This window comes from Lissotriton vulgaris, chromosome 7, assembly GCF_964263255.1.
Source record: "Lissotriton vulgaris chromosome 7, aLisVul1.2, whole genome shotgun sequence".
Taxonomy (NCBI): domain Eukaryota; kingdom Metazoa; phylum Chordata; class Amphibia; order Caudata; family Salamandridae; genus Lissotriton; species Lissotriton vulgaris.
In genome coordinates this window covers 834,712,508-834,733,613 of record NC_141695.1, presented here as the reverse complement: position 1 = coordinate 834,733,613, position 21,106 = coordinate 834,712,508, and the positions used below count along the sequence as shown (strand labels likewise).

The 21,106-nt window shown below is 48.7% G+C and overlaps 1 protein-coding gene across 1 annotated transcript in view; it reads left to right on the top strand.

The window, feature by feature from the left end:
- The first annotated feature begins 1,673 nt into the window (after positions 1 to 1,673).
- LOC147702505 (guanine nucleotide-binding protein G(o) subunit alpha-like) overlaps positions 1,674 to 21,106 on the top strand; it is a 1,070,398-nt gene continuing 1,050,965 nt past the window's right edge. Inside the window, exon 1 of the mRNA XM_086931175.1 lies at positions 1,674 to 1,955. Coding sequence (XP_086787301.1) covers positions 1,811 to 1,955 — 145 coding nt within the window. The 5' untranslated portion in view covers positions 1,674 to 1,810. The remainder of the gene's footprint in view (positions 1,956 to 21,106) is intronic.

Here is a 21,106-nt window from a genome sequence, read left to right as displayed (position 1 = left end):
ACAATCCTTTTGCTCCTGATCCGTTAAAGGTTTGGCGTGCAAGGGACATATGGTGACAGCACATCTTCCTGGACAATCCATCACTTGTGATACATCACATTTTAAACACCTACCTTGACACTTGTTGAATTCTGAAACCATGCATGAGGTGACCCCACCAACAAGTACAGCTCAAGTGCCTGATCCTGTGTTGTCATTGCCCGATCAGAATGGACCCCAATCATCTCAGATCACACATACTGACAAACCAGTGTAAGCGTCTTGTCGACTAATTGGGGAAATGTGATGTTTGCCACTTTTAATTTAACAAAGGGGAGATGTAGTATATTGATGGTATGAGCTCTAGGACCCTTGTGGTTCTGGATGGGCTCTGGAGAAAGAAACACATGATATGTGGTGAGCTGTTAGTGCGTGTTTAATATAATGCGCAATGTGTGAGTGTATGCTGAGGAATAAAGTAATGCTTTATAGTTGCATAATTCATCTGCATTCTCCTTGGCTGGGGAATATGCTACAGCAATCCCTTCAGGTTAGAACAGGTGTGTCCAGACTCAAATAACTGCTAAGCGCTGCATGGAGATAGTATGTCAGTGAGGGGCGATTGACATGGCTAGAAATTACAAGATCTTTCTCTTTTTGCAGTTTTTGTTGTTCTTCATCCTTAGGTAACTTATAATTTAAAACAATCGCACACACACACACCTTAAAATGAAAGATACATGCAGGTTTAAGTCATCTGTGGGAAATGTGTCTTTAAATTATGAAACACTGGTGCTTTTAAATGACTTGTATATTTTAAAATTGTGTTACCGAGGCACAGTATATGAAATTGATCTTCCATTTTAGAGGCAGTTTTAAGCCATTAAAAATATGTTCTTAATGCTTAAAAGGGACTATCCAATGTTTATCGCTTTACTTAGCCTCTATTGCTTGATTTTACTCGTGATAAAATGTCACTCGAAAAGTCACTCATTTGGCTTTGAAAAGTCACTCCCTCCAGTGACTGAAACAATGGAAATGTCACAGATAAGCAGCCTGAAAACTTGGCAGCAATCCCGAAGTTCTTCTGTTTTTTTTCTTATTTTGCAGCTGGGATTTGCCTCTACTCGGGTGGAGCGGGAGCTGGCGCCCCGGGTCTCAGCGTGAGGGGGTGAAATGGGGACCGGAAAGGACCACTTTTGCGATGGGGAATGGGGGGCTCGTTTGAGGGTACTGAAAAGTGCGAGAGCTCAGAGTAAGGGACAGGGGTTGAGCGGGAGGCCGGAGTAGAAAGGAGCTGCACCCCAACGTCACCTGGAACAAGACACCTCCGACATGGCGTCATTTCCAGGGCGGGCGCAGCTCCCGCGCCAATTCCAAACGTTCCCAGTTTTTTGTTTACTTTTCCTCTGGATAGGAGTGGAGTCGAGTTTAATATCCGCAGAGCAGGGAAGTGCCTGCACCTCATCGACCCGTTATACCCACTGAAACTTAAACCTCGACAAACGCACCAATGCACATTCCAGAAAAATCTTCCTATTAACCACTCTTGAATATGCCGCTCCACTCCTCCTTTAACACGGGTAACGCACAGCACGTTTTCAAACGTAATCCCTCCCCCCGATCCGTCATAAAACAGTTTAACTGCGTTTGGAGCCCTTCACAAAACAATCTCACCCTTCTCGCAAGAAAAACACCTGCCTGACATCTGAAAACGGACTTTTCTCCCTGTACACGTATCTTATCTCAGTCACCCATCACAACCCCGTATCCCTCACCTCTGCTACCTTGGCCTCACTCCCGGACGTCCCGTTCCCCTCTCTCCTCGCCCATGGGTACCAGACCCATGGGGCTGTGCTGTAGCACACCGGTGCCCGGCAAGCTGCAGGAGGCCCAGAGCCATAGCGAGCGTATCGACCGGGAGATATACGAGCATGCCAAGGAGGAGCTCAAAGTGCTGCGGATCCTACTGCTCGGTGAGTGGGGCAGCCGAAGGGGGGAGGGAGGGGTAGCTTGTGGGAAATACACATGGGAGACTCAGGTGAAGGCACCTGGGAATAATAAAAATTAGCGGACCCAGTACCATTTTAAGTTTTTTTTGTGCCCGAGAAAAATGTTTTCAGTGTTCGCCTTGCTAAGTGCAACTTTGAATTTATTTCCCATGTTCAGCTAATGCAAGTTAAAAAATTAAAAAAAAATTAAAATAGGCAAAACAGCTGAAAGCTCAAACTGCTTGGTATCCTTCAGCCAAGCAGTAGCCAAATAAAGCTCGAATAAGCATTGCGAAAGCCATTTCCTTTTGCTTTCGGACACATGTTTTTTTCTTGCATTAGCAACATTTTACATAAGCATGTAACCAGACTGGTACTCCCCCTTCTAGAAAAAAACACAATAAGGGAGATTTTGTGGCTTAATTGGTGGATTTTAAAAATCACAAATCCTGGCATTTTCAATGAAAATGAAGGCACTGATGGGATTGTAACCACCGTATCTGATGAGATCTCACAATTATCTCATTAATTCTTCTCTTTCCTTGATTTGTCCATCCTTTTCTCTTTATATGGGTATGCTTCTCTGGATACACAGTGACCACGGACTGTGTCGGTTAAAGCAACTGGTAAAGGGCATAAGACAGACAGAGATAAAAAAAATGATGTAGCGGGAGAGGTGCAGATAGAGATAAGTTAAGGAGTGATACAGGAAAAGAGAAATGTGAGGTGGCCAGAAAGAAAGCCACAGAAAGGTAGGAAGAGCTAGGTAGTGAAAGAGATATGCACGGTTTAAGGATGCAGTATAGAGAGATAGAGGTAAAAAGAAGAAATTGCAGGGACAGGGGTTTAGTTGTAGAATGCAAGGTAGGGTAGGAACAAGACTGAGTAGAGGCCAGAGGAGTGAGTTAATGAGATCAGTATAGAGGAGGAAAATAAGAAGAGAGGTAGAAATGCAGGTCAAGTAAAGAGTGTAGCGAAGCAGAGATTGGTAAAGGGTAAAGAGATGAATTGAAATGGAGGGTAGGCTATGAAAGATGTGAGCTTGATAAAGAAGTAGTGAGAGTTGTGCAGGGGTGAGCAGAAGGAGAAGCAGAGGGAGGGGGGTAAATGTGGTAGAGAGAAAAGGGCAAGGCACCGCGAGGAGATGAGGTAGAGGGAACAGAGATAGAAATGGAGGGAGAAGTGGTGAAATGGTAAACAAATGGTGAAGTAAGCAGAGTTTGTTATAGAGCGGGCAAAGAGGCAAGGAATGTAGAGAAGAGATAAATGAGGTAGATAGAGGAGAGGCAAAGAGTGATGACCTTGCAAGAGGGCTGATACAGAGCTAGAGAGATGAGTTTGCCAGAAAAGTGACATAGATGGAGGACTGACACACAGAGGTGAAATGCACACAGAGACGTGAGGGAGATAAATAGCTATGTTGTAGAGGCACAGCTGTGAGATGTGTAGAGTTACCACAGAGAGTGGTAAAGAGATGTGAGGTTGTGAGAGCGAGAGATTTTTTTTTAAATAAATGTGATGGAGAGAGAGTTGAGCGAGGGTTTGGATGTAGAGAGAAGTAGAGGATTGAGGTACAACAGCTGTGGTGAATAAGGAGAGAGAAACCGAAACAACATTATATAATGTAATTTCCACCTAAGAGCATGAGGGTTAAGGTTGAGCAGACTGGGCATGCGCAGTTGCCAAATTAAAAGCGAATCATTTTTGTTTTGTTTACATTTCTTTTAATAATTTCCAAGACAAAGGAAACCGCGAATGAGCTAATATGCTCTGTGGTCATCGGGATGCAACCTGGCAATCGAATTATGTTTGGCCAAAGAAATAACAAGAACAGAATCAGTTTTTTATACACATTATCTCTTTACTAGTGGAGCTCCTGCTCAACTTTGCCATTGCTTTACAATATCACTGAGCAGACCATGTAGGTATCAATACTGCCAGAGTTTTAACATGCTTGATGCACAGGAACCTAAGGTAAGCCCAACACTGCCATCACTCAATCATTGCCGACATACCTCCAAGTCTGCTTGTAGACTGCATACACCAGCAATAATTATGTTAAGTATACACTTGCAGAACATAAACAATGCATCATGTATTCTATCTCCAAAATTGATAGGACCAAATAGCAATTAAACAGTACAAGGACACAAAGCAAAGAACTGTAGCCCTGACTTGATGTGTAAATGGGTTCTTATGAATTTGAATGAAACACTGCATATCACCAAGTTATAACAACTTTTATGCTTAACAATTACCTCAATGATTTAACAAAAAGGGGTAACCCTGTGTCCCTCAGAACCTGGGTGTGTGTGATTAAACAAAAAATGGTTCTGTCGGGAGGCTTAACAAATTGCTTGACCAATGTTATGCGTCGCCGTTTCGCTTTCTCTTGTTGAGCCGAGCACCGTCTGTAACTGTATGCAGTAGCTCGAGCTACTGCATACAGTTACAGACGGTGCTTGGCTCAACAAGAGAAAGCGCCAATCTTCTTCGTCAAGGGATTGACCTCAGGCTTCCCTCCAGGGTGCGATAATTCCCTCCTGTGATTCCAGACCCCTTGTCCCCTCCTCTCTCCTGATAAAGACCCGCCGTGACCACCAACTGGGGCACTTAAGGGTCGAAACGTCGACGCATAACATTGGTCAAGAAACCTCCGGGAACAGGCGCAATAACCATCTGTGTCCTTGGAGCATTCATTCAGAACTCTGACCGCCAAAACCAAACTTTACATCCCCCCCCCTTTTTACCCATGTACAATACTGTATAAATTTGTAAATAAGTGTCACTGAATTTGTTTCACTATTCACTTTGTTCACCAACAGTCACTCTTCACATGTTTTTAACAGTTATTTTTATTTTTTTATTTTTTTTAAAAACCTTTATTTAACATTTGCACTCAAATACAGATCCGGGCCTACAACCCCCAGGGTTGGCCGCTAAGCAGTTCAGTACAGTATCACAATCCAACTTCAGAGTCATTGTCCCTGGGGAGCATAGTAATTCAAATTACTAAGCGCAGCGGTTGTAAATGCAGTTCGAAGCGGAAACAGGATAGGAGGTTTTCATTTTATAATATAAAATAAGAAGGATCAGGTGTCGTACAGTGTCTCGGATCACAAAAAGGGGAGCGAGCAGAAAAACGATGTGTCCACACCAAGTTCGCTACCTTGTAGATCAACGGCATTAAGACATGCGACATCAGGATAAACCAGCACATTATTAACATTAACACCATCGTTGTTGTCCGCCCCACGGCACCAAAGCCCCAGAGAGGTCAAGGCACAAGTACAGAAATAGGATGTAGAGAAAGTCGAACCCACTACACTAACCCGGAAAAAGAAAAAGAGAGAAAAGGCCAGAGAAGAGAAGAGGAAAAAGAGGCCATAGAACAAAGATAAAAAACTAAATACCCACCCCCACTCCCCTCCACCCTGCACCCCTGCAAATGACTACGGCCACCCCCCACGCAGCGTGCCTGTCGCCCAGCAACCAGAGCCCGAAATATAGAAGAAAAGGGAAGAAAAGAAGGAAAAGAAACCCCACTCGAGAGGGGAAATCGGAGGAGGGCATAATACTACGTACTCCCGGTCTCCTTCCCCCACCATAGCCAACCCTGCCCCGGATTCCATTAGGTCAATAAAACAATCCCGTCAACCACAATCCCACAACGAGAGACCCAGACAAGAATCTCATCCCTGGCCCCATCGATCAAATGTACTGAAATCATCAATTAAGGGAAGCCCTTTACACAAAATGTCACAAAAGTCGGCAGAACAGGAGCGAACAGATATAGATGACTGGTACCACTGTCGCCCCTTACCGTCTCCGAGGCCAAGCTTCATCCCATCCGCCATCTTGAAAGACCGATGGAGGAGGGGAATCGACACCGTCGAAGACAGCATACTGTACAAAGTAGATGGTTCCGTGACGGGGACGGCATGTAAATGTTCCGAGGGGTACAAAGTCGAAGGTTTCAACGGTTCAAATGGGTGGCCAGGCAAATTACAGTCAGGTAGATCCACCACAATGGGGGCAAACACTGTTTCCAACGCCGGGTCCAAACACATCTCCGAAGCATCCATTGCAAAGCGGGCTGGCTGCCGGGTCACAAGCGTCGAGTCGGGGTCCGGTCTCAAGCAAGTGTTTTCGTCCATCGCAGACAACAAACTGCAAGTCCGGGCTTTGATAGTGCCCTGAAGCGCCATAAGTGCCTCCAGCACCGTCAGCAATGACGGGCCAGGTCGAGCCTGCTCCGTTGAACTCCTTTCGTCCTCAGGCATGGTAGTCCCCACGGAGAGGCGCCTTCTCCGGGGCAAGATTAAGCGGAGCAGGAATAAGCTAGGAGGGACCAGCGGTCAGCGAGCAATGGTACGCAGCGAGGCACCGACCCGGGGGGATCGGCGATGTGAATGCCGAACCCCCGGTCAGGGACCCCCACAACACAGTACCGTGCGTCACTCGTCACCTCACCTGCTACAGGGCACCAGGCGGCTGATGGTAGCAGAACAATTGAAAAAAGTCCGAGTGATCCAGAGACCGGACCTAACCGCATTCAGCAGCCCGTTGTTGTTCCACTCGGACCCGGCAGGGCCAGCACTAGAGACCCCGGCTTCCCAGTTGGGGTAGGCCTCAGTACGGTCATCGACGTATCTCCGCTCCACGACGGCGGAGAAACTCCGGGATTACACCACTGGAGTGTGGATCGGATCACCCACACGGATCCGGTGCAGGTAAACAGGATTATCAACAGGATAGTGGAGCATAGGACGGAGGTCAGCGGAGCCGGGAGACTATGCAGCCATCTTGGTTGGTGTCGTAGCTCCTCCCCGTTTTTAACAGTTATTGAATTTGAAATGGAATGAAGAAATTCCAGTGTATTACAATTGTGACTTTTTCATACATAAAAACCTTGAACTAAATCCGTTCTCAGAGAGGTGTAATTGAATGTAATTGATTATCATTCTTTTCAATAATTTATGAGCTAACATAGCCCTTACTTAAAGTAATTTGTTAAGCCACCCGACAGAACCATTTTTTGTTTAATAACAATTACCTCAAAGCAGTAATTTCTTAAACTACACGTTGCACAATAGGTCTGTTGACCCATACTTCTAATGATAAAAGTGAAACTATAAGTACTGAAATGCAAAGTGCTTCTGGCCAAAATGCCAGGTGTGAGACATGTCACACAGGAAATGGGTTACGGGCATCTATGAGAGTTACCATTTAGCAGCACTTTGTATGCCGGGACCTGCAGAACTACACTTACAGTGCTGAAAGTTGCAATTACGAGTCACAAAGTCATGCTGGCTAAAATTGAGGACTGGCTAAAGGTGTCATGCATAACATTATTGTGTTTGAGAGCAGTGTATGCTCATTACAGTTGTAGCCCTGGAATGACTCCTGCAAGTTCTCGACTCTTGGATGTCTGGGACTCTTGGATATCTTAGACTCTTGGATATCTTAGATCGGTGACAGGTGAATGTGCAGTCCTGGTTTCTCCTGCACATGTCCGTTCCTCAATTCAACCCCCATGCTGGTTTCAGCACAGTAGTTCTTGATCCTATCCCATGGTCAAGGGGCACTGGCAGCAAGCTAGGGTTGATCAAAGGATGTGCTGTGTTCAACATCCATCCCACTATTATGCCAGAGCAAGAATATCTTCCTAGGTTTTATCCACAAATGAGAGGTAAAAGTAGGCGCTGAAGAGTCACAGAAATGCATATTCAAAATTGGGTTGAGGCGCAGGACTGTGTAGATCCCCATCTCCCAAAATCTGAGAAACAGGAGGTGTCACATGGACTACAGGATGTTGGGTAGACGCTCCAAGCAGAGGTAGCTTGATGCTCTGCAGATCTTTAGGCAACACTAAAACCAGAGAAACACGTATTAGAAAGTTTTGAGTGATAATAAGTTTATGAAGATATGTATCCATAAAACATAAAAACCAACATCATTAAAAACATAACGATCACAAGAAACGCATTGAATGGGGTCCACATGTAAAGCACTGGACAGATGGGGGTTCAAGCTCATAGTCCATTCGGAATTCATCTCAGGGTCCTGAGGGAAGGGCATCCTGGTTAGAAAACAATTCCCTATTGTTGTCCATCGTGCTCTTCAAGATGACCAGTGTCGATTTACGGTGGCATTGATACAATCGGAAGGCCGCCTACTTAACCTTGTAACTGTATACATCCCACCCGATTTGCACTGGATGGCCTGCCAGGCGCTGGGCACATTCTTGCTTACACTGCCGGATGGGGATCTAATACCGGGGGCGACTTTAATACGATGTTAGATGACGCACTGGACCGTGCACCCACCCGACCACAGCACCGTCTCAGATCACACTTAGTGGATTTTCTAGATGCCCATGGCTTGCTGGACACTTGGCGATTCCAGAACCCGCACACGAGGCAATACACCTTTCATTCAGGGGCACACAACAGCCTTTCCCGCATTGACTAGATTATTACAGCAACGGACAGCATGGGAAGATTCGGGTCGGTCTCGCACCTACCAAGAAGAATCTCTGACCACTCCCTGGTGATGGCGGAATATAGGTCACATGTGCCCACCCAGAGTCTTGTATATCCCACATCTCCAGGATTCCTTCACAATCCCAAGATCAGGAAAGTTCTGCTAACTGCGAGTACACATTACTACACAGAAAACGAAGCCTCGGTCTCTTCACCGCTAATTCTGTGGGAGGCGTACAAACCGTTCCTACGGGGGCAAGCCATCTCACTAATTGAGGGACATAAAAAACTCAAGAAAAAAGAGGTGGAAGCGTTAGAACAGGAAGTACATCATCTAGTATCCCAGCATGCAGAACACCCCACAGATGGCAATGCACATAGGCTGCGCGCCAAACAACAGGAATATAAAGAACACCTCTGGGCTGATGCCAGGACCCGCTTTACGGCAGTTAGACACAGGGTATAGGAGGCAGGGGACAAGGCAGGCAAACTCCTTGCATGGCTAGACAAGAGGTAACGGGCGACTAAGTGGGTGGCAAGACTTGGGTCACAGAACAGAGACACAACCACAAACCTGCAAGAGATTGTGACTGCATTGGCCGTGCACCTCGAGCAGGTATACACCTCCACAAATGCAACCACAGTGCAGGAACCACTTGACTTCCTTAGAGACATACACACGCCAGCGCTCACATTAGAAGAGACCGAGGGTCTAGAGGCTGACATCACAGCAGAGGAGCTCAAGGGAGCCATCCACAAACTACAGTCTGGCAAGGCTTGAGGCCCCAACTACATCCCAGTTGAACTGTATAAACATACGTCTGATAAGATAGCCCCCTACCTGTTTCGAATGTATGAAGCGAGCCGGACCCTTGGTGAGCTTCCTAAGGACCATCGTATTGCTACCCTTGTAACCATCCATAAACATGTCAAACCTATAGAGAAGTGTGCATCATATCGGCCGATACCGCTAATCATTGCCGAGGCCAAGATTTTGGCTAAGATGCTGGCACTTAGACTAGCCCTGTATCTTACTAAATTGGTCCACCCGGACCAATCAAGATTCATGCCTGGTAGAAATACAACCCTAAACCTCTGACTCCTACATAATGTTCTGGGTCGAAAACATACAATCCGGGAGGGCGCAGCAGTCCTGTCCCTTGACGCGAATATGGCATTTGACTCCGTGGAATGGGCGTTTCTCTTTGCTGTCCTCCAACATTTGGGCCTAAGTTTTGTTCATGGGGTCGTTATTATACACTAACCCTATTGCTGTCGCCACTCCTATTTGCGTTGGTCCTGAAGCCACTGGCTGCCTGGATTAGAAGAGACCCTGTGGTCCGAAGCCTAAGGTGGAGGGAGGGATGGGAGGACCATATCTCCCTCTACGCAGATGATGTACTGATGTATATAGCTTCCCCACACGATCCCTTAATGCACTGCTGGATATCTGTCAGTTGTTTGGGTTAGTTTCAGGATATACGATTATTTGGGAGAAATTGGTGCTCTATATTCTGCATGGATCACCCCCCAAATTGCCTAGGGGATGTATAGTCAAGATAGTATCCAACAGCTTTAAATACCTTGAGATACACGTAACATCTGACTAAGGAGCTCAATTTTTCAGGCATCGCTACAAAGACTGAGACGAAATATTAAGCACTGGAGAGCATTGCCACTTACCGTATTGGGCAAGGCTGTACTTTCCAAAATGATGGCTTTGCCTAGATTTTTATATGCCCTCCACAATACACCCTATCGTGTGCCCGACTCATATTTTAAGGCGATAAACTCGGAAGTCACTAATCTCCTCTGGGACAACAAGCCGGCAAGAGTAGCCACCTGCAAACTGATCAGAAGCTGGTATGATGGGGGCATTGCCTTACCCGATATCTGGGCATACTACTGGGCATCCCAGCTGATGACAATCAATTAGTGGCTTCACACGCCTGACACTGACCCAGCATACCGTCTAGACAAGGTAACATTGGGAACGGGGGGGATAAATAGAGTACTCTACAACCAGAGGAAAACAACGGGGCTCATAGGACCGACAGCACACACAATTCATGTCTGGCACATAGTGACACTACACCTCGGATGGGCCGATAAACTCACGCAGCACACCCCACTGTGGGACACTGGTAGGTTGGGTACCCTGGGAAAGAGCAAAGGGTTTCAGAATGGGACCTGATAGGGATCTCCCGTCTGGGGGTCTATGGAAGGAGGGTAAGGTGGTCACCTTTACTTACCTGTAGGAGCACTACGGGATGGTTCCTGGAAAAAAGTTTCGATATATACAGGATAAGCATGCACTAGAAGCAGCAATTCCAGCAGCGGACATACTCCCTGAATCATCCCCCTTAGAAGACCGACTACGGACTGATAACTTGCACAAGAAGGCGATCTCCCTTACGTAACGAAAAATTGTTAATAATCAGACAGACCCCCTGACGCGACTCCAGGATATCTGGCAGGCAGAGGTTGGAGACTTGGATTACACAGACTGGCAGGACGCAATCGCATCGCCTAGAGGTAGCGGTCTCCTCAAGAATGCATCTCATCCAACTAAAAATACTGCTTAGGACTTGCTAGACGAGTGACAATGCACAAGATCGGCAGAGCCAAAGACCCACACTGTTTGCACTGATGTGAAGAATTAGGCACATTTGACCTTACTCTGTGGGAGGGTCCTGGGATCACATCATACTGGACAGTAGTAATGGATACTATCACAGAGGTTAGCGGTAACATAGTTCTGCTTGCTCCCAAGTGCTTCCTAATAAACATATGGGAACCGAAGGACCTCAACCACGTAGATACAGTGGGCAACAATGGGGATGATGGTAGCTAAGCGAAATATTGCACAGAAATGGGGGGCAGCGCAAGCCCCAACCCTGACCGAGTGGTGTAGAGACATGGACATGGACATGATCATGGTGGCCGAAAAAGCTACATATATTCATAGAGGGTGCCTCTAGAAATAGGGGAGGGTGTGGGGCAAATGGAATGAATATAGAGGCTATATGTACCCCTCCTGCCGTAAACTGACTCAGACGATGAGGCACAATAGGCAAAGCTGTGTAATCTGTACATCGCTGTATATGTTAATGTTAGATGAGATGTTGTCAACATAATCTCTCCTCTATATGAAATGTACTGCAGATCTTATGTTAAATACAATAAAATGTTTAAAAACTAAAAACTAAAAAAAATAACAATCACATAAACCATCATTTTAACGTAAAGGGTTAGTTTTTAATGGTTTTATCTTTAATAAACATTTTTTAAAAAGTGCAATACCGATGGCAACCTATAAAAATACATATTCTCTAAAAAAGCAAGTGCCTCGGACCTTGGAAAGGGGCGACCACTCGGTCCCCCCGAACGTATGGCAGAGTACCTCGATCCCCCCGGGAAGCCATTTTTGGGCGGGAGGCGCGTCTCGGCTGGTATGCCCGAAGCGGCGTAGCCTGGGCGCGCTCTTTCCCGCCCTAGGGTGGGCTGGCCTAGACACCGACGCGGCTGGCCACGCCCTCGGGGCAGGCAGGGGCGGGTTTACGCCCGCCCTGAAGACGGATAAAAAGGGACGCAAGACCGGAAGACATCCTCTTGTTCCTGTGCTCTGAAGCTGCACCTCCTCGCTGCACGTGAGCTCGAGACGGAACGAAGAGCCAATTTTGAGCGTTGTAATCTTTCTTTTTGTCTTACAGATACTCGGTCGGAGGAATGCCCAAGAAAGGCGGGAAGAGAATGACGACCGAACAGATGGTTCGGGTCCTCATGAAGGAGATGACGGAGCTGAAGAAGTGGGTGGCGGAGAGAGACGGGGAAGGGGGGCCGGAGCGTCCGTCGGCTGGAGCAGCTCCGGGAGGAAGAGCCAAGAGGCCAAGGAGGGGACCAGCTGGGGGAGACGCCCCGGTTCCCTGTACCCCGCTCGAAGCGCCAACCCCAGTACCAGTGGAGGGGAATCCGATTCCTGTGGTGGTCACCCCGGTGTCCAACAAGGATATGCCGCCCGAGCTGGCAGCACAACTTGCAGCGTGGTTGGGCGACAGTAGTGAGGGCGCCACGGCTGCCGAGGCCCAGGCGCTGATGAAGCAATTACGCGAGAAACGGGATGCAGCCAAGGCGTCCGCGCCGGTTGCAGTTGTTGACAAGCCGCAAGGGACGATTGCGACCGCAGATGCAGCGTCCGGTGCAGGTAAGCGGCCATTGCCGATTGCGAGGGATGAGTCAGCACCCTCTCGTAGAGAAAGGTTGGGTCAACATGTGCCTTTGGCAATTAAGGAGAAGATTTGGGCGGGGGAGTACGTGAACATCTTCTCGTTGCTTGTTGATCATTATGAGGTGGAGCATGTTAAGGGTCAGAAAGATCTTATGCATCCGAGTGTTTGGCGCGCAAAAATGGCCGCCTTTAAAGTAAATGAGACTATCGGCAATTGGGGCAATGCATGGGGAATTTTTACGTCAATCTTGGGGGAACGTAGGCCCGAGTTGCTTTCCGAGTTGCCGACCTATCAGTCAAGAATCATGGGGTACTCGACATCACACCAGGGTAACCATTGGTTCTGCTACGATAATCTTTTTAGAAAGGCAAAAGAGCATAATAAAAGCTTAACCTGGGATTGTTATGATTCTTTGACATGGGATAAAATGAAGGAGACAGGTATGTTGAAAATGCCATTGGTAGGAAGTAATGTTGGCGAATCCTCCCGCCATTATGGGGGGACGCCCTTTCGGTCAGGTACGAGTACCGACGATTACTCGAGACCTGACGGCAATACAGGAAAAAGGGGGTTCTGCTTCAATTTCAACAAAGGTAAATGTACCAGGCCCCAGGGATCGTGTAAATTTAAACATGAATGTAGTGGGTGCGGGTCGTCCCATCCTGAGTCCACGTGCAGAGCCAAAACGGGTGATAACGGGGGGAGAGGAGGCGCCAAACAGGTCTAACGTAGTCCGAGGGGCGCCTTTACCTACCCCGATTGATACCCTGGCGATGATTCCCTGGCTCAGTGAATACCCGGATCGTACTTCTGCTGGGGTGCTGCGGAACGGATTTTCGAATGGTTTCCGCATCCCGGTAGGGGACTTTCAGGGCGTGGAGAAGTGTAAAAATCAAATTTCCGTCCTGCAACATACGACCGTGGTTCAGGAAAAGATCCGGAAAGAGGTTACTCGAGGTCGGGTCGCCGGCCCATTTAGTGTACCCCCGGTACAGAATTTTGTTTGTTCTCCTTTAGGGGTGGTCCCCAAGAAGGACCCGGGTGAGTTTCGGCTGATTCATAATTTGTCAGCTCCACGTGGTCTTTCTGTAAACGATGCAATAGACCCAGAAGTGTGTTCGGTGCGGTACGCATCCTTCGATGAGGCCGTAGCCATTTTGAATCGCCTGGGGCCCGGGGCGCTGATGGCGAAGTCAGCTATCGAGTCAGCGTTCCGGTTGCTCCCGGTACACCCGGACGATCAGCGTCTCCTAGGTTTTATGTTTCAGGGTTATTATTACATGGATAAGTGTATGCCGATGGGGTGCTCTATATCTTGTGCTTATTTCGAGAAATTCAGTAGTTTTCTGCAATGGGTCTTCACAAAGAAGACGGGTTTCCAACATGTAATGCATTACCTTGATGATTTTCTGTTCCTTGGGGCAGCCGGGGATCTCGAATGTGGCCGGGCCTTGGCCGAATTTTGTGTATTAATGAAGCAGTTTGGTGTGCCATTGGCACCAGGTAAGACGGTGGGTCCTGCGACTTGCCTCGAGTTTCTGGGGATCGAGTTAGACTCCAGAGAAGGTTGTTTTCGTTTGCCACCTGACAAAGTGTGGAAGTTCAGGGCAGCCCTGCAAGTGTGTCTAAATGGATCTAAAGTTACGCTGCATCAGTTACAGCAGTTGGTGGGACAGTTGAATTTTGCCCTGAGAGTTATACCGATGGCCCGCCCCTTTTCTCGTTCAATTGCCCAAGCTATGGTCGGCCTAAAGGAGGGCCATCATCGCACGAGACTATCGGCTGAGGTCCGCCAGGACGTGCGTATTTGGTTAGCATTTCTGGCGGACTTTAATGGTCGAGTCATCTGGAACAAACCAGCCGTATCCTCTGAAGAGCTGGGGCTATGGACAGATGCAGCAGGTAGCATAGGTTTTGGTGCCATCTTCGGCACAAAATGGTCGGCACAAAGGTGGCCGACATGGTGGCATGACAATGGTCTGACAAGTAATATTGCTTTCCTGGAACTTTTTCCCATTTTGGTGGCCCTGAGAACCTGGCCAGAAGGGTTCAAAGATCACTCTGTGATATTTTGGTCTGACAATATGACCGTGGTCGAGTGCATCAATAGTCAGGCAGCACGATGTAAACTGATTTTAAGACTGCTCAAAGAAATTGTTTTACTGTGTATGCAACTGAATGTGCTGTTCAGAGCAAAACATGTCCCAGGGGTACTGAATCAGGCGGCTGATGCACTGTCTCGTTTTCATATGCAGGCTTTCTCGGGTTTCCTTCCCTCAGCGGACCCAGAGCCGGCACCCTTCCCCGAAGCTCTCTGGTCTCTCGGTGCCCCGAACTTCGTCACCTCGTGGGAGAGAGTCTAGCACCACGGACGAGAAAAGCATATGAAGGGGCGTTTAGGTCCTATTTAGCCTTTTTGGGGACTGATAGAGAGAGGCTTTGGGGCCACGAGGAAGGGGTAGTGAATTTTCTGATGTCCTTACGTAGGGCCGGGAAATCTGTGGCTACGGCCCAGAGGCATCGTGCTGCTATTTCCTTTGTTGCCAGGGCTCATAGTATCCAGGACCCGACAGCGTCTTTCGTTGTACAGAAAGCGCTGCGTGGGTGGCAACGCCTTGAGGGTCGCAGGGTAGATGTGAGGCGCCCGATAGGCTTGGATAGGTTGGCCCAGTTGTTGGCTACACTCCCTGCCACATGTTCATCTCAGTTTGAGGCGGTGTTGTTCCGAGCCGCTTTTACGCTAGCATTCCACGGGGCGATGCGAGTAAGCGAACTGGTGGCAAGGAACAAACAGGATGTGGCGGGGGGTTTGTGCCAAGAACACGTTCAGATCAGAGGGGAGGCAATGACGGTCTCCTTTGTCAGGTCCAAGACCGATCAAGACGGGATGGGTGACTGCATAATCATACGCAGGATTCCCGGGTCCTCCATGTGCCCGGTAAAGTGTTTAGAAGATTACCTAGCACGAAGGGTGGCATTATGGGGGGGGACCTTGTTGAGACACGCGGACGCCACCCCACTGACGAAGTTTCAGTTTCAGCGGGTGCTTGCGATGTCAATTGCCGCTGCGGGCTTGAACCCGGGCGAGTTTGGGACCCATTCCTTTCGGATAGGGGCTGCTACGGAAGCTACAGCCAGGGGTCTTAATGTTGAACAAGTGAAACGAGTGGGGCGTTGGTCCTCCAATTGTTATAAGAGGTATGTGCGGTTGCACATGTTGTAAAGCTGTAATGACGTACTCACGCCTCTTGTTTTTGTTTGGTTTTCAGTTGCGCAAGCCTACGAGGCGGGGCGGACTATGCAGTCGACCCAACACCGGGCCAGCGGTCAGACATCACCGGCTGTGAAAAAGGAGGTGTGGGTCGTGGGCCACTCATACGTGAGGCGTGCCGCGGACGTATTCAAAGCAGGTGACATGATTCACGTAGCTGGGGAATACGGGTACAGGGTGTCCTTCTACGGAAGAGGCGGTCTCTGTATTGACCAGTTTCAAGCATATTTTGAGGATTTGTTAGGGCGGACGAGGTCACCGCCGTCTATAGTCATAGTGCATATAGGGGGCAATGATTTGGTCACCACCGGTAGACGACTTCTCCTGGAGGCAATGCTTTCCACTGTAAGTTGGTTGGCGAGGAGAGTTCCGGGGTGCACAATTGCGTGGTCCCATATGATCCCACGAAAGGTGTGGCGGGGGGCCATTTCTATTCCTGCTTTGAATCAGTCTGTTAGAAAGCTTAATAGCAAAGTGAGTAGGTTGTTCCGTTCCGGGACATTGCATTCTATTTCGCATGGCTGTATTAATGACGACAGTATGTATTCGGGGGATGGTGTGCATTTGTCTCGGGTGGGGAATGAGTTACTCATAGGAGACTTCTTAGCATGGTTAAAAACGTTAAAGCATGACCTTTAGGTAGGAGCTTGTGGGGGGTCCGGATAGCCGGTCAACTATCCGGACCTGTGGCGGTAAGGTCATGATCGGTGAGCAGTAATTGGAAGATCCCTATGAGTGGGCGTCACCCAACACGGATGGGAGCGCTCGGGAGAGGTGGCCTTTGGCCCCTCAACGGGGAGGCGGTCCTGTCTAAGGAGAGGCCGCCGGAAGGAAAGGAAAGGCGGTCAAGGCCCCTTCCTGTGTAGGAGGGGTTACAGCCCCCTCCTGGGGAATTTCCCGGGGCCAGTGACGTCTGCGACGGCAGATGTGGTAAGTTGTGTGGGGTTTGGGGGGAGGTCTACGCTACCTTCTAGATCTCACACGAGTCCTCGAACGACCTTTAAGTGGCGTTGAGTTTATTGGGGCCCCCGTCAAGTCAAGGGAAATTGGTAGTTGCACTTGGGGTACGCCTCAGTGCTGTCGCCCCTCCCAAGTGGGGGGGGTATTTCTGGTTAGGGATCTTGACACCGGTTACGACCTTGCCGTTGGCCCTTAAACGTTAGGATGTACAATTTCATTATTTCAAGAAAATGTTTTGTAGGTTGTTAGTTCGGCTAGGAGAACCTCTGTATTAGAGAATCTGTTAAGGTTAGCCAAACATCGCAATGTGGTTATGAAATTGTACATTAATATGAAACTGTTTAACGTTTAATTTTTTGTTTTAATAAATACGGGCGGGGAGGGTCACTCCCTCCCTCTTCCAAAAACTTCAAGAACTGTTTCCGGTTTCCCTCCTTTGGGGATTGTGTTGAGAGGGGGTGGCGGGTATCTCAGCCATATGGAAAGGGGCGACCACTCGGTCCCCCCGAACGTATGGCAGAGTACCTCGATCCCCCCGGGAAGCCATTTTTGGGCGGGAGGCGCGTCTCGGCTGGTATGCCCGAAGCGGCGTAGCCTGGGCGCGCTCTTTCCCGCCCTAGGGTGGGCTGGCCTAGACACCGACGCGGCTGGCCACGCCCTCGGGGCAGGCAGGGGCGGGTTTACGCCCGCCCTGAAGACGGATAAAAAGGGACGCAAGACCGGAAGACATCCTCTTGTTCCTGTGCTCTGAAGCTGCACCTCCTCGCTGCACGTGAGCTCGAGACGGAACGAAGAGCCAATTTTGACCCACCCACCAGCCCCTGAGGACAGCCAGTTGTTTTAAAATAGATCGATAATTCTATTTTCGTTTACAGGTTGTGGTATTATCATGTTGATATTGAGTGTGTAATAAAGTTAGTCGATTTTATGTATGTTTTGTGATTAAAGATTTTCGGTTTTTAGTGTCCGTTTATAAGCATGTTATTCTGGTCATAGTGGCCAATGTATTGTTGGTTTAGTTAGCATTGTCGTATTTATTTTGGTCGGGCGGTAAGGTCATGATCGGTGAGCAGTAATTGGAAGATCCCTATGAGTGGGCGTCACCCAACACGGATGGGAGCGCTCGGGAGAGGTGGCCTTTGGCCCCTCAACGGGGAGGCGGTCCTGTCTAAGGAGAGGCCGCCGGAAGGAAAGGAAAGGCGGTCAAGGCCCCTTCCTGTGTAGGAGGGGTTACAGCCCCCTCCTGGGGAATTTCCCGGGGCCAGTGACGTCTGCGACGGCAGATGTGGTAAGTTGTGTGGGGTTTGGGGGGAGGTCTACGCTACCTTCTAGATCTCACACGAGTCCTCGAACGACCTTTAAGTGGCGTCGAGTTTATTGGGGCCCCCGTCAAGTCAAGGGAAATTGGTAGTTGCACTTGGGGTACGCCTCAGTGCTGTCGCCCCTCCCAAGTGGGGGGGGTATTTCTGGTTAGGGATCTTGACACCGGTTACGACCTTGCCGTTGGCCCTTAAACGTTAGGATGTACAATTTCATTATTTCAAGAAAATGTTTTGTAGGTTGTTAGTTCGGCTAGGAGAACCTCTGTATTAGAGAATCTGTTAAGGTTAGCCAAACATCGCAATGTGGTTATGAAATTGTACATTAATATGAAACTGTTTAACGTTTAATTTTTTGTTTTAATAAATACGGCCGGGGAGGGTCACTCCCTCCCTCTTCCAAAAACTTCAAGAACTGTTTCCGGTTTCCCTCCTTTGGGGATTGTGTTGAGAGGGGGTGGCGGGTATCTCAGCCATATGACCGTATCTCATATTTTAAAAGAACTGGTTGTATTTTCTTTTTAAGAGCTAATAAATAATAATGACAATAAGAACATAACAAATAGGACATTTAATTTTCAAAAAACGTTAACATTTTCCCTCATTATCCTTTTATCCCATTATAACATTCAGTTTGGGAAAAAAATTGGATTACAGTCAAGCCACATTTAAGTAGATCTAAATGCATTTTGGGATTTAGAACACCATACAGGTAGCGGAAAGCATCTGCCATACCGAAAGTGTTAACTGTGAGTATTATAGAGGATTTCTTAGAAAGATATTCCATTTTCAATGCTTGGGAGACAATAAAGAAGGATGTTCTCCGTGTGTTTATTGGGAAATGGAATCCATGCACTTATTGTACCAAACATACTATGAATAGTTTTAATTTTATTACCTATGATTCGTGCGCTATAAAATTAACATAACATGAAAGATTAAATCCTCACCTCTGACTAGTAGGCAAGTCCAACATATGTTTTAACACTATACTCTCTACAGCCTCCAAAGTATCCAAGCCTCCATTTTCGAGCAGGAAATCCTCTGCTCCATACAGGACAAAAGGCATGATGTTTCTTGCCAAAGGTTTTATTAGAGGGGCTAATGACAATCCCCCATATGTATGGTTACAGTTTACTAGATACCATGTTTTTAATTTGCCCTTTTTAGGTCTCGGCTAGTAACGCGCTGAAAGCGCGTTCTCGCCAGAGAACTATAGTCGGCGTCTCAGCAGTCTGAGAACGCAGAAGTGAGACAAGACCTTGCCGCGCGCAGCGTTTCCCCATAGGATAACGTTGTGCGCGCGGCCATGTCTTGTCTCTACAGCATTGCATGCAGAGCGGATCGCGTCGCGCGCCTGTCTGGAATGCAGGGGGAGTGTGCATACCAGCGTGCGGCGCCGATAAAAGCTTCGCTGAGCGGGCTGGGCTGCTCCCAGGCATTCCAAGGGCGCCTTCACTCCCCCCTCCTCGAATGTCAAGCAAAGGTTCAGTGCATGTTCTGTTCCTCTCTTCCCTCTACCCCGACCCCACTCTCAAGCCGTGAAAAATCAGCAATACTGTTTTTCTATAGGAAACCCCGCTTTCCCTTCTTCCTTCCTGTGCCACTCAATGCTAGGCAACATGCTCCATTTCAAGATGCCACAGCCCGCCCTCGAGAGGTTTGTTTGGCCTTGTGCTCCTCCCGTGGCGGCCCCCGCACTGCCTGTTTTAAACTTCTTTCACACTGCTTTGCAAAGTTCATCACTCCAGGCTGGCAGCACCCACCACCTATTCCAGTACTTTCAAGTACTGAAACCCACAGAGATCTGCCAAGACACCCCAGGCCTGGCCTGCAGCACCCCCTTAGGTTCCAGCACTGATATCTTCATGCAGCTCTGCCAAGGCACCTCAATATAGATCAGCAGGGGCCAATGCATTCCCAGAACTGCTATCTCCACATAGCTCTGACTAAGCGCCTAATTTTTTTCCCACCAGCACCTTCTGTGGGTGCAGGAATGAACCCTCACCCACCCCACCGCCCCCCTCCTACCCCCACAGCTCTGTTACGGCACCTAAAGCTGCACACCGCTCTTCACAACCACTATCCCCATAAGACACCACGATATAGAACTGCTGCCTCTTTCTTTTACTGTTGCCCCCATACAGCTCCACCAATGCACACTATACATGACCTGCAGCAACCGCTCAATATCCTGAATTGCAATCCCCACGCTCTGCCAAGGCACCTCGATCCTGACCTGTAAAACACATGCAATCCCACCTCTCCTGTCTCCCTACAGCTCTGGTGCTCCCCTACAGCTCTGACAAGGCACCTCATCCTATCTCACATTTCCTGCCGCTGTCGAAATCTCAACCTAACCAACAGCTCGGCAACTCTTTCTCAGATCCAGGAAATGGCCCTGACTGCCCCAGAGAGGCAGCTGCAGAGGCCGGGCAGTCTTAGGCCCCAGCCCCTGTGTCTGTCCCTGGGTGGAAGGCAGAGCCGCAGGGCAGAGGGCGCGCAGCTCGTGGCAGCTGTGCTTACAGGCGGCTACGAACATATATTTAATGTGGCTATTGCTCTGCACCTGCGCTAGAACCCCACACCAGTAAGCCCAGAGTCTCCATGTCACCCTTTCTACAAGGCTTTGCGGTATGCAAAGATAAAACACAATTGATTGGTTGATTGAATACCTGCACCCTGGTCGGCACTCCTTATGCCCCAGAGTCGCCGACACAACATTGGCGACGAGGGAGTGTTGCTGCTGGGGTTCTCTGTGGGCCCCCAGCGACGAAAGACTGTGTGCAGCGGCCACGCTCTCCTTCGAGGTGACAGTGGTGCTCGTGCCGCATGTGACGGCGGGATTGCTCCCTTGGGCCTCTTGTGAGCC